Here is a 13,607-nt window from a genome sequence, read left to right as displayed (position 1 = left end):
TGAGCCGCAGACTCGTGAGTTTTCATTTTTTTAAAAGGTCTCTATCCTTCCTAGAAAGTTATGAAGCAAAATGTGCAGAAATACTTCCGGGTTGGCGCCATTGTTTAATGGCGGATTCCCTCCGAGCTCCGGAGGGAATCGGCTCCGTAGCGTCTGGGTCTGGCCGCTGCGGCGAAGCGGGGACCCTTAAAATCACAGGCGCGGATGCCTGTGAACACAGAGACTCGGCGGGCACCATTTGCGCCCCCCCAATCTGCGACGGAGCCTTTTTAAAGGCTTCGGAACGGAGGCAGGGTGAGGCGTGGTGCTGAGAGTACTCCCTCGCCTACGGAGTGAAGCCGCAAGCCATAGACAGAGAGCGCCAACTTCTTCCAAGATCGACTGGACTCTAAAATATAAACCCGTGAGTAATACGGAGATTGGGACTTTATAAAAAATTTTAATTCTGGATTTGGAACGAGCGGGAAGGGGCTAAAAAGGAAGTCACCCCCCCCTCTTTGTAAACAATTTAAAGCAAAGGACTGAGCAGCTAAGGTCGAAAGAATTTGCTTCTTGTTTTTTTTAATGAAAAGATTTTGATTTCACGGTTTTGACACTATAAGAAGATTTACTGGAGGATAAAAAGAACTTGGGGACTGAAATTTTACCCCCCCCCCCAGACCCGGGAACGCCCTATGAGAAAGCCTGGTGTATGGAAGATTTTGACAGCTGTCAAGTGAGCTGTTAGTCAGCTAGCTGTCAGCTGGAAAAAGAAAACATTGTTTCTGCTGTTTCTGCTGGTTTATTTGGTACAACTTTGTTAAAAACAAGGAGGGCTGATACAAAATAACTGGACTTTTGGTTTTGAGCTGAAAGGAACATTAAGGAACTAAAATCCCCCTAGAGGGGGAATAAGGACATTACACTACAAAAATGACTGGAGTATGTAAATTCCAAGCAGAACTAGACAGAGTTTTCGTTCTCTTGGGAAACTTGAAAGATGAATACAATGCTTTGTCTACAAACGTATCATTACTACACTGGACAGTAAACAACAGCTTGGAGCCTGATAAGGACTTGAAACAGGAAGCCTATTTAACTGAACAAATAAATGAAACTGAAAGCGTAGAAACGATGGAGCAATGTGTTGTTTTTGAAGAAAATGAAGGAGGAGCAGGAGATTTGCAGGAGTTAAAGGAGAGTTACAACATGAGGCCTGACATGATGACAAAAAAGGATAATAAAAATTGGATGTGGAAAGCCTGGTCTGAATGGGAATCTGGAAAATGGAAAGATCTCCTCGGGAGGAGACCTGAAGACCTGAGGATTACAAATTGGTTGAAGGTGAAAGCTGGAGCTTTGGGGACATTTGGATCTGTAAGAAATCTGAAACAAGAGTTGGAGCACCCCATAGGCTTTGCTTTTAAGTATGGAGGACTGGCTGGAAGCAACATGGATTCTGTTGGGCCGGAGCCCCTCCGAGACTTGGGGCTTAACAGTAAGGACCATCAAAGAGACCGGCGGAAAGGAACTGAGAGAGATATAAGGGCCTCGGACGTGAGATCTCCAGGCTAAATAAATAACATAAAGACTGATGGACATTGGTTGGGGTCTGGAACCGGGGAAAGGGTGGGCGGAGGTTGGGAATCCAAAGGGTGTATAAGGATAATTTGTTTTTTATAATTTAGTTAATGGTAAGGAAATTGGGCAAATCGTGGAAGGGAAATGTCGGTCGACTTCAGGAAAAAGGTTTAAGAATAATTAATGGGGTATAAGTATGGATGTGTGTTTTTAATAAGGTAAAATTGGTTTTTTCTTTTTAAATTAATTGAAAATAAGATTGTTAAAAATAAATGGAGGAAATGGAAAAAAGAAGGAAAGTAAAACAATAGTAAGTTAGAATAAATGTATAAGTTAAGGTAAAGAAATAAGTTAAGGACTTGCTGAACTGACAATTTAAATGGGAATACAAGAAGGGGAGGTGTGAGGAGGTCTGAGAAATAAGGTTAAGAACAATAAGTATCAGAAACTTTTATGTGTTTTTATTGTTGTTTAGTTTTGAATATTTTGTATTTTTGTGTTTGTTTTTTTCTCTTTTGTTTTGTTTATTTCTTGTTCTTGTTTGTTGTGTGTTTTTTGAAAATCCTAATAAATATTAAATTAAAAAAAAAAAAAAATGTGCAGAAATCCTTCCAAGGGATTTTTGTGAAATGAGGGAGCCTGGTTGTTCCTTCCTGTCTGTGTTTTTAGACAACGAGTGGTCAGACCTGTGATTGGTGTGTGAGTTGTTTGGAGCCCAAGTGATAGGAATCCCAAAGCCCTAAGGAGCTGCTGTTTCCCTCTTGCCCTTAATGTGCTGTTGCCGCTTATTTTCTACATAACATACAAGAGGTTGGTTAAGCCTCTTCTCATAGGAAATACAATTACAGTCATACCTCGGGTTAAATATGCTTCGAGTTGAGCGCATTCGAGTTGCGCTCCTCGGCAACCCGGAAGTAACGGAGTGCCGTGTGTGCATGCGCAGACGCTCAAAATGACGTTGGGCGCATTCGCAGAAGTGGCAAAAAGCGACACGCACATGCACAGACGCGCCGTCACTAGTTACGTTTACCTCTAGATGCAAACGGGGCTCCGAAACGGATCCTATTCGTATCTAGAGGTACCACTGTATGGGAAAAGCTTCACCAATATATGCCTACCATGTGTTATGCCACCCTCCCATGGCAGCTGTCTGGGGACTCATGTCCCCAGCGCACACTCAAAATTCAAAATGGCTGGTAACCACATGGGATGTACCATCTCCCAACCTCTCCATCTCTTCAATTCCCAGAGTCCTTGTTGTGGGGTGCGGCCCTACCCACTAGGGCTCAAGAGGGATTGCTATGAGAAGCCGGAAAGAACCCTTCCCTCCTCCTCCTCCTCCTCCTCGCATAGCGTTACTTAGAATGTAGACCCAATAACATATCCTAGCTGAACACAAGCTGGTGCTCAGAGCGAAGGTGGCTAAGCAATCAATTTCCATCAGCCCCAAACAGCATAATCAACAGTGAGGAACCATGGCAGTTGTACTCCACACAACAGCTGGCAGACCAGAAGTTGGCTACTAATCAGGAAAAAATGACAAAAAAAAATTATCATAAAAATGTTGTTTATGTCACATATTCTTTGCACAAAGAGAGAAGGATAGTGGATGTCTAGAATGTACCCTATTCTAAAAGGGAGGCTTGCTCTTGTGATGTGTTCTATTCGTTTCTGGTAATTCAGAAGTAATGAACGACCACACATTGTTCATGCTACTGTGTTTTGCATTTGCTGAATCTTCCAGCAGTTCCTTGGCAACGTTTCCGAATCACTGTGTATATACTTTGGTGACGTCGACACATTTTCCTTCGGGAGCCTCATACTTAGGCAGCGGCGGTGAGTGCATAAGCTCCTGCCTCTCAAAAGGGAACAGACCATCGTCTCGCTGAATTGCTGCCTCGTACAGTTCCTCCGATTCAAGGCGCAGTTCTCTTAACGCTGCCTCCTGGGCATCCACGAGGGATTTGATTATAGCTTTCTCTGCCTCGTGCTGCTTTTGCTTGTAAAATGACCACTTCTTCATAAGCAGAGCTCGCCTTTCGCTTTCCTCGGGGGAGAGCGGAGGGGTGTCTCGCACCCTAAAAGAGAAAAACAAAACACAATTTCCAATTAAACTTTTAATTGCACTAGCCATAGGCCATGGCATCACTCAGAAGGAGAACAAAAGAAAAAAGAAAAAGAAAAACCAACAATAACCATAAAAATCATCGGGCACAGACCAACAATAAAACCACGGTCACGGCTACTAAAATTATTTGTTGCATTAAATACAATAGAATAGCAGAAGATTCTCAGGTAAAATGTGCCAAATTAAATATCCGAATCCCCTTTGCAGTTGACCGCTATTTTGTCTAGTTCCTTCCTACAAAACACAGTTACATACTTGGGGCCAACCAGTTGGAAGATTTTTTTTTTACAAGACCTGCACAAGTTCCTGAGCTGTTAATCCTTGTTTCAGAAGGTGAAACTACGAGAGCTAAAATTTCTTAAGCCAAACTGACATTGAATCTCTTTATTGTGAAATATTTCTGTTACATTAAAGCTGAGCAACATCAGCGTCTAATAATTCCCTTGCCTTAACAAATACCCTTTGGCTGATCAGTGTAATTTGGGGGCATCAATTATCTTGTAAGTTACTTACACCACACAGAACTGTAATCCTGAAACAAGGAAACCCATATCATGAACAAGGAATTTGTATGAAACAGTACTTGCTTTGAATACAGATGTTTCCCATTTCAATCCCAGACATCTCCATGTAGGGCAGGGAAAGATGCGAAGTGAGACAATTCTAATCTAGATGGACCAAGGGTCTGAGACAGGCAACATGCTATATTCACCATATTCTGTCTTCACATGAAAATAGCTACTGATTGCTGAAACTTTCAGTGCTATTTAATATCCAATCCACTCCTTGAACATGTCAGTGAATCAGAAGTGAATCAGAACTCGGATACAATAGTCTCAGGCTAGCACTGGCTTCCTTTGGACAACCATATCCCATATTATGAAGTACAGTAGTACCTTGGTTTACGAACTTAATCCGTTCTGGAAGTCCGTTCTTAAACCAAAACTAATGAATCTCAACTAATGCATCCATGAAGGATGGCCAGCCATCCTCTCCTTAAAACCTCCAAGGAAGGAAACTTCAGCAGTTCTCATGAGAATCTGTTCCACTGTCGAACAGCTCTTATCATCAGAAAGTTCCTCCTGATGTTTAGTCAGAATCTCCTTTCTTGTCACTTGATTGTTTTGGGTCCTACCTCTGGAGCAGGAGAAAATAAGCTTGCTCCATCTTCTATGTGACAGCCCTTCAGATACTTGAAGACGGCTATTGTATATTCTCCAAGTCTCTTTTCCAGACTAAACATATCCAACTCCCTCAGCTGTTAAAAGCTTGGTTTCCAGACCCCTGATAATCTTGGTTGCCACCCTCTGCACATATTTCAGCTTGTCTATATCCTTCTTAAATTGTGACACCCAGAACTGGACACAGAAACAATGGTTAGTCGGATACCACTGCCTTTCATTGAGACATGCCCCATAAAGGGTGTATCATGCAAATGGATGAGAGAGAAGGGTCCGTATATGCTAGGAAAATACCGTATTCTTCGCTCTATAAGACGCCCATTTCCCCCTCCAAAAATTAAGGGGAAATGTGTGTGCGTCTTATGGAGCAAATGCAGGCTCCCTGGCTTCAGCGATAGCAACGCGAAGCCTCCGAAGCGCAGAAGGAGCGCTCCCACCATGCTCCAGAGGCTTCGCGTTGCTTTCGCTGAAGCCTGGAGAGTGAGAGGGGTCGGTGCGCACCAGCTCTCCAGGCTTCAAAGATAGCTGCCTGAAAACTCTCCTGGCTTCAGCGAAAGGAACCTGAAGCCTCCAGAGCGCAGCGGGTGCCCCTTCAGCTAAGGCGCAGCCCCCCATCAGCTAAGCGGGAGGAGAAATGGAAGGGGCTCTGTTTCTCCTGCCGCTTCGCTGAAGGGGCGCTGCACAGAGAGGGGGAGAATTTCTCCCCCTCTAAAACAAGGTGCGTCCTATGGTCGGGTGCGTCCTATAGAGCGAAAAATACGGTACTTCGCTTATTAAATTGAAATATGATTGCACAAATGCAGCAAAAGTATAAACTATCCCCTCTCTCAAACATGCACACAGCTGAATTTTTTCACATAATTAAAACAGATTAATACTCATACTCCAGAATCACCTCCCTTACAGAGAACAAAATACTGAAAATCTGCTTTGCAAACCATGCAAAATATATTGCAGCCACACTGTATGCATGGGAATCCCTGATAATTACCTTTTTTCATCTAGAAATCTGAATGGTGTTATAAAGTCTTCAATAGGAATTAGTTCTTGAGGGGCTTTTTGTAATTTTTTAATTTTCTTCCTCAACCGGTCTCTTATGGCTATATCTCTCTTTTGATCCACCTTCTTCTTCTTCCTTGGTTCTGCTCTAATGGAGACAGAGAAACACTTCAAAGAGTTCTTATCGGCAATTATAGGCATGCAATATTATCACTCAGGCCAACTATATGCTACATTCCAACAATGCCTCTGAACGATTACCTTGCTGGTTTCAAAAACAGGCTGGACCGAAAACATTTCAAACTATACGTTATGTTGCAGGATTGGTGAGCTTGTATCCTTCCAGACATTGGACTACAAATCCCATCATCTCTGCCCACTGGCCATGTTGGATGGTAGCCAGAGTCCAACTACATCTGGAGAGGCGACAAGTTCCCCTTCCCTGTTTTATTTGATCATCCATGAAATACACAGAACTCTTCTCAAATAAACAATGCTACACATGTTTAAGGGATGCGGGTGGCGCTGTGGGTTAAACCACTGAGCCTAGGACTTGCCGATCAGAAGGTCGGCAGTTCGAATCCCCACAACGGGGTGAACTCCCATTGTTGGGTCTCTGCTCCTGCCAACCTAGCAGTTGCACATCGAAGTGCAAGTAGATAAATAGGTACCACTCTGGCGGGAAGGTAAACCGTGTTTCCATGCGCTGCTCTGGTTCGCCAGAAGTGGCTTAGTCATGCTGGCCACATGACCCGAAAGCTGTACGCCGGCTCCCTCGGCCAATAAAGCGAGATGAGCGCCACAACCCCAGAGTCGGTCACGACTGAACCTAATGGTCAGGGGTCCCTTTACCTACACATGTTTATTTAAAAATACATCTTGCGGTATTCAGCTGGGTTGACTCCCAGGTAAATGTGACTAAAATTTTCGCCTTAGAAACCCTCTGCAATGTAGGAATCTATTTGCCCAACATGGGGCTCAAACCCACAACCCTGAGATTGTCAGACTAGGGAGACCTGAATTCAGTTCCCCACTCAGCTACAAAGCTCACTGGTGACCTTGGGCCAGTCACACTCACTCCCACAGGCTTGTTGTGTACCTATAAGATCAAAGCTGACGTGGGTTTTACCTCATAGGTAGTGCTGCCCTCAGCCCGAGAAGTGAAGACTGCCAGTGGTTCGCTCGAACCTGAACATTCCAGATTAGCTGAGAACTAAGAAATAAAGCAATATGTCATTCATTCCCATATTAATATATCACACCCAATAGCAAAGATTACAGGCATCACCCAACACCTCATTTAAATCTAGCTCAGCCTCCTCTATGCCATCTTTGTGCCCCTGGCGCCCCAATCGTGGGCAACGTCCAGTGACAAACCCAACTGCAAACCCTTCTTCACTTCTGTGATGGTCATTTCGTCTACTCCTGTTTGCAAATGTTTCAAACCAACCTACTGAAGCTAAGGCATAAAGGATTGTGGATTGGGCCCATCACGTCTTTTTTCATTTTTTGTGTGGCATAGCCACTGAGGGTTGGACCAAGCAGTGGTGTCTCACCATTTGCCCAGTGCACAGCAATGTCACAGGAGCAACCTGAGTATTTGAAACCGCCAATAGGTAGCAACTTAGGGCCACAAGGGTCATCAAGTCCAAGCCCCTGCAATACAGAAAATAGGGACGTGGGTGGCACTGTGGTCTAAACCACTGAGGCTCTTGGGCTTGCCAATCAGAAGGTTGGTGGTTCGAATCCCAGTGATGGGGTGAGCTCTCATTGGTCTGTTGCAGCTCCTGCCAACCTAGCAGTTCGAAAGCACGCCAGTGCAAGTACCGTATTTTTCGCTCTATAGGACGCACTTTTCCCCCTCCAAAAATAAAGGGGAAATGTGTGTGCGTCCTATGGAACGAATGCAGGCTTTCGCTGAAGCCTGGAGAGCGAGAGGGATTGGTGCGCACCGATCCCTCTCGCTCTCCAGGCTTCAGGCAGCTATCTGCAAGCCTTCTGAGCCGGGCTCAGAAGGCTTGCGGATAGCAGCCTGTTCGGGCTTCCCCCGTCCCAGCCCCGTGGCTAAAAGCCCCGGGAGTGGCGGCGAGGTTGTGCGCAATCTTGCCGCCGCTCCTGGACCTCTTTTGGGGGCTGGGGTCGGGGGAAGCTCGGGCTTCCCCCGTCCTGGCCCCGCGGCTAAAATCAAAGCCACGCGCAGCTTCTCCCGGCTGGAGAGGTTGTACGTGGCTAAAGAGGAAGCCAAGACAGCTGTCTTGGTTTCCTTGCTCTTTGGGGCTGGGGGGGGGAATAATTTTTTTTCTTTATTTCCCCCCCTAAAAACCAGGTGCGCCCTATGGAGCAAAAAATACAGTAGATAAATAGGTACAACTGCGGTGGGAAGGTAAACAGCATGTCCATGCGCTCTGGTTTCCATCATGGTGTCCCGTTGCGCCAGAAGCAGTTTAGTCATGCTGGGCACTGACCCAGAAAAGCTGACTGCGGACAAACTCTGGCTCCCTCGGCCTGAAGCGAGATGAGCATCGCAACCCCACAGTTGCCTTTTACTGGACCTAACCATCCAGGGGTCCTTTTCCTTTACCTTAATGCAGAAATATTTAGCCTAACATGGGGCTTGAACCCTCAACCCTAAGATCAAGAGCCTCATGCTCTACTGACTGTACTATCCCTGCCTGAATGATTCAGACAATGATCTAAATCTTTTTTAAAAAAACACCACCCTCTTTTAAAAATGCACCTCCATGCCCCAGTGCAGTTTACCCTGCTTGAATGGCAAACCGCAGGCCATGGTTACTAATTTTCTTGCAAGGTCAATGTTGGAAAGAGGACGCTGGTCTACACGGATTCTTGGCCTGATATTAGCAGGCATGCCTTTTATGTATCTGGATACACACGAGGAAACGTTTTCCTTTTGACGGGTGATGGATGGTTCAGCCCTCCCACCCTGCCCCCCATCCAGTGCCGGATTTATGTATAAGCTAAACAAGCTATAGCTTAGGGCCCCACTCTCTTGGGGGCCCCCAAAAAAATTAAAGGAAAAAAACAACTGGATGTACATTTTCAAAATATAAGATAAAAAATAAATAAAATAAAATCTACATACAGCAACAGTGTTTTGTGTTGTGTAGGCTCCTATGATGTAAGTCGGGCTTCCTCAAACTCGGCCCTAGCTTCCTCAAACTCGGCCCATGATCCCTAGCTAGCAGGACCAGTGGTCAGGGATGATGGGAACTGTAGTCTCAAAACATCTGGAGGGCCGAGTCTGAGGAAGCCAGATGTAAGTAATGGGCCCCCCAATCATTTTAAGTTAGAGCTTAATAATTATTTCACTATTGATATACTTCTTCTTAATTGTATTTCACTATTAATATACTTCTTAATTGTATTTCACTATTAATATACTAGGGACGCGGGTGGCGCTGTGGGTTAAACCACAGAGCCTAGGACTTGCTGATCAGAAGGTTGGCGGTTTGAATCCCAGCGACGGGGTGAGCTCCCATTGCTCGGTCCCTGCTCCTGCCAACCTAGCAGTTCGAAAGCACGCCGAAAGTGCAAGTAGATAAATAGGTACCGCTCCAGTGGGAAGGTAAACGGCGTTTTTGTGCGCTGCTCTGGTTCGCCAAAAGCGGCTTAGTCATGCTGGCCACATGACCCGGAAGCTATACGCCAGCTCCCTCGGCCAATAAAGCAAGATGAGCGCCGCAACCCCAGAGTCGGCCACGACTGGACCTAATGGTCAGGGGTCCCTTTACCTTACTCCCTCCTTGCACAAGAAAAAGACCAGGGACTTGGGACCTGGTGTTATGACTGAATCCGAGATTGTGGCTTGTTTCCCCCCTCAAACAAGCCACAACTGCTAGTCTGACTTAAAACCATGTTCTGTTACTGATTTGTAGATTATGGATTGTTAGGGAGCGAAACTGGACCATGACTGGACCTAATGATCAGGGGTCCCTTTACCTTTACCTATTAATATGCTTCTTCTTAGTTGTATCTTAGTTGTATTTCAGTTCAACAATTACTTTGATAAAATACATATTTTGTTATGTGCAAATGGCTTTAGATACCTAATGGGTCCATAAATTACCATATGGCATATATTCAACACACAAAAAACTACCCTGCCCCCTACCTAAGTAAAGAGCTTCCTGCCCCGCTGCGAAGGAGGCTCAGCGCCCCAGAAGCGACAACCTGGCCCAACATGCCTCTCCTCCGCTCTTCAGCGCAGCGAACCTTCCCAAGTGCAGCAGCGCACCAGGTCTCTCCGTTCCGGAAGGGGGACACTTCCGGCGTTGCACAACGGTCCTGCCGCCATTGAGGTCCTCCCCCCTCAGGAGCCCTGGCACAAAGGTTCCGGAAGGGGGAAAACCGACTCGGTTTGGAGTTGTTTTCCCGTTAATAAAAGAGTTTTATCTCTACAGGTTGTCTTCCATTCTTTTATTGGCTGTCCCAGACTTTTGGGGAATTCAGATTACTGTATATTAATCTAGGGAACAGTAGAAACCCAAGGCTCCAATTCTTTAGCTCTTATTGTATATATTTATTTACTTTGAAAAATCATATCTAGGTACAGATTAATTAAAAAACGCCTTCAGCAGTACAGATATTTGCTATTTTTTAAAAGGCGGTTGCAAAGGTTGGTGAGTGCAACAAGTAACAATGGAACGAAAAAGGCTGTTTGCCACTGACCCTCTCCAAAATAATAATTTTTAAATGTTAGCAAGCAAGACATAGGGCATTCTCCATAATAACACATCAGTAAAACTCAGTTATAGGAGGAGACAAGATAAATAAGACCAGGAAAACTGCTTACATGGCAAGATATAAAAGGATAAGATCATCACAAGTAAGCACAATGTACATGTTGGGAATGCATTAGTAATACAGATGTTAAGTATTCCTGATTTTTACATCGTATGAGGAAGGATGTTGTGGATTGTCTTTCTTATAATTAATTAAAAAAGCTCCCATTTGAAGTTAATTTGTCTGTCTTTGATGTACCATGTAAAACACGCAATTTGGGGGTTAGTGGCTAGTTTCTCTATAAATTCAATATGCCACACTTTGTGGTACCAGTTCTAAGCACAGTAGCAGTCTGTTGGTGCAGTCCTATCCATATCCACCCAGAAGTTAAAACCCCACTGACTTGGTGGGACTTACTCCTGTGCATAGTATTGCAGTCTAAATTAATTCCCTTTAAATACTTTAAAGAAAGGTCTGTAATCCTATTTTTAATAGGACAATTTAATGTAATGTAAACTGAAAAATGCATTCCACAGTTTTCTTTTGTTTTGTTTTCTTTTTTTGCATTCCACAGTTTTCAATGGGATTAGCTGCCTGGAAAGTCTATATAAGGATTGTAGTCAGTTCATTATATATTGTAATCGACTTAGTAAATCTGCATTCATTTGCATATGAGGGGGAACAATATTTGTTGCACATGGGAAAGTAACAGTTCTAGAGCAGAGAGGAGGAACCAATGTGATTGGATTACGACTTTCATCAGGCACAGTCAGCATGCCCAATGGTCAGGGATGATGGGAGTTGGAGTCCAATAAGCTGGAGGAAGTCGCATAGCTGTGTTGGCTTGGAAGCGTAACATTTCATGTTATATTCAATACAACACTGTTGAAGTCACTTAATGGTATTCTTGTTCCGCTCAAGAATGTTTTGTGCTGGAATAACATTGTTGCACAAGAGAACACGTAAGGTTGCTGGTAACTTCGTTGCACAATAGATTGGGCAATCACTTGCGTGAGATTCCTCTGTTGCGCAACATTTTGAATCTCTTTGATAAGGAGATGGGCCAGGCTCAGACCAGTGTTTAACAATGTGTTCATAATGTATGATATCTGGAAGTATGCTGTACTGTACTGTACTGTGTATGAAAAGTGAGGCATGCTTTTTCCACTGTGCACTAGTATATGAGAGATTTGTTAATAGCATAGCAGGTGCTATAAATTTAGACCAGAGATGCAAAAAATGTGAATCTAAAACTGAAAGTTTATTTTATTTATGGTAGAAATGCACCAACGCAAATAAACGTTGGATACCATAAGAGGTAATGGAAATGAAAATGCAAGTAAAAAGAGAAAACCAATTTTATTTTATTATTGTTTATTAAAAAACACACACACAAAAACATACCTGAACATTTCTGAGAGTTAATGTATATTGGGGTGGGGAACCTTTGGCCTGCAGGCCAATCTTGGCTGACTAGAGTGTCCAATTTGGCCTGTGATGCCATTTCTCCCAAATCGTTTCCACCTGCCAATCAACCAACAGCATTTGTGTATATGACAATCTATATGAATGCTGGCATCAAGCTTTGTTATGCAACTATTAAATATTAAATTTTGACAATGGTTGAATGGAAATAAAAGTTGCAATGATATAGTTTAAGGTGGTCAACAGAAACATATACAGAATTGGGAATCCTTTATTATATTTTTCCACACAGCAGCGTATTCTTCAGAAGGTGTTAGATACTTTATGAGATGTTGTAAAGTATATAAATAAAGTTTATGCAATTCTATGGATGAGTTGGGATATATGAGATTCAAAGACTTTATTAGACAGTTTTTAGGATGATTAAAATAGAATTAATGCAGAGCTACCTGAACACTCTTGGTCTCAGTTGTGGTTAAGTTTAATTGAAATTAAAACAGCTTACTTCTAAGTAAACATGCACAAAATTGTACAAGTCAGTAATTAGACAATCAAGCCCTTCATAAAATCATATAATTACAGAGGAGGAAAAAATGACAAAAGGTTTCTTTATTTATTATTTGCTTCAGGTGGGGTGTGTCTGTGCTGTCTCCCTGTCCTCTCTCAGCCTAAAGTCTCCATCTAGACTATGGGGAATAATAGCGACTGGGATTGTGAGGAAGTCAACAGTACGTATACAGCAGAGATCGAGAGCCAGTGGTGCTCTTCAGTCACTCTTGGACTCCCACTTCCACTAGCCCCAGCCAGCATAATAAACAGCCAGGGATGATGGAAGCTGTAGCCCTGCAACAACTGGAGGTCCACAACTGATATATGAAGGTATTTCAACACCTGCTATATCCAGGATGTTGCTGGGCTCCCATCTCTCAATGCTGAGGTTCCTGCAGCATTTAGAGGGCCGCAGGCAGGTCCTGAGGCAACTTCATACACCTGTGGCCTTCTAGATGTTGTTGGACACCCAATGCACTCGGTCCCAGATAGCAAGTCCAATAGTTGGAGATGATGAGAGAGTTGGGTGTGGGGTGTGTCCTCCTGCAGTATCTGAAGGACCACAGGTTTCCCAGTATAGCAGGTCTTGAAGCAACTTCATACCCTAGGAGTGAGGATTTGTGTTGGACTCCCAGCTCCCACCATCCGGATTTGTGTTGGACTCTAACTCCTATCCCCCCCCTGTTTCCCCTACTGGCTGGGACCGACAGGTGTTGGCAGCCCTGGCAACAATGGCAATATCCAAATGAACCATTTCAGGAATAACTGCTAGGGTGGGGCAGTTAGAGGGGGGGTGTCATGTCATTTATTTTATTTTGCGTCTGGTCCTGAAGTCACTTCAAAGCAATCCATTCCAATCTGTTGCAGCCTGACAAGATGACCCCTCTGGAATTTGTCACACACACACACACACACACGAAAAATTGCCAATCTGTCTGTGCTTGGCTACCCTTAACTACATGACCTTTCTTTCCTCCTCCTCCTTGTTTTATTTTGACAAAGTAATAATAATAAATAAATAA

General features: G+C 43.9%; 1 protein-coding gene across 2 annotated transcripts; it reads right to left on the bottom strand.

Moving 5' to 3' along the window:
* Positions 1–3,112: 3,112 nt before the first annotated feature.
* Positions 3,113–10,152, bottom strand: MRPL40 (mitochondrial ribosomal protein L40). 2 transcript variants are annotated; one of them, XM_053369295.1, is made up of 4 exons: positions 10,001–10,152; positions 6,998–7,081; positions 5,861–6,016; positions 3,113–3,638 (listed from the first exon to the last, which is right to left on the bottom strand). In XM_053369295.1, the coding sequence occupies exons 1-4, from the start codon at positions 10,069–10,071 to the stop codon at positions 3,329–3,331; spliced, it is 621 nt and encodes a 206-aa protein (XP_053225270.1). In that variant the 5' UTR covers positions 10,072–10,152; the 3' UTR covers positions 3,113–3,328. The 2 variants fall into 2 exon arrangements, with proteins under 2 accessions (XP_053225270.1, XP_053225271.1); XM_053369296.1 differs by lacking the exon at positions 10,001–10,152 and adding an exon at positions 6,130–6,284 and having other exon boundaries at positions 6,998–7,052.
* Positions 10,153–13,607: the final 3,455 nt, after the last annotated feature.

The sequence above is a fragment of the Podarcis raffonei genome, chromosome 16, assembly GCF_027172205.1.
Source record: "Podarcis raffonei isolate rPodRaf1 chromosome 16, rPodRaf1.pri, whole genome shotgun sequence".
Classification (NCBI taxonomy): Eukaryota; Metazoa; Chordata; class Lepidosauria; order Squamata; family Lacertidae; genus Podarcis; species Podarcis raffonei.
Note: the sequence above shows the minus strand (reverse complement) of the source record. Positions and strands in the feature narration are given on the sequence as shown.

Bases quoted from the DNA above. Each gene is read 5' to 3' on its own strand.
- MRPL40 (XM_053369295.1), bottom strand. From the start codon at position 10,071: ATGTTGGGCCAGGTTGTCGCTTCTGGGGCGCTGAGCCTCCTTCGCAGC. The intron at 6,017-6,997 runs GTAAAACCCACG...TGTCTCCATTAG, and splicing joins AGGGCAGCACTACCTATGAG to AGCAGAACCAAGGAAGAAGA. The intron at 3,639-5,860 runs GTAATTATCAGG...TTTCTCTTTTAG, and splicing joins AGATTTCTAGATGAAAAAAG to GGTGCGAGACACCCCTCCGC.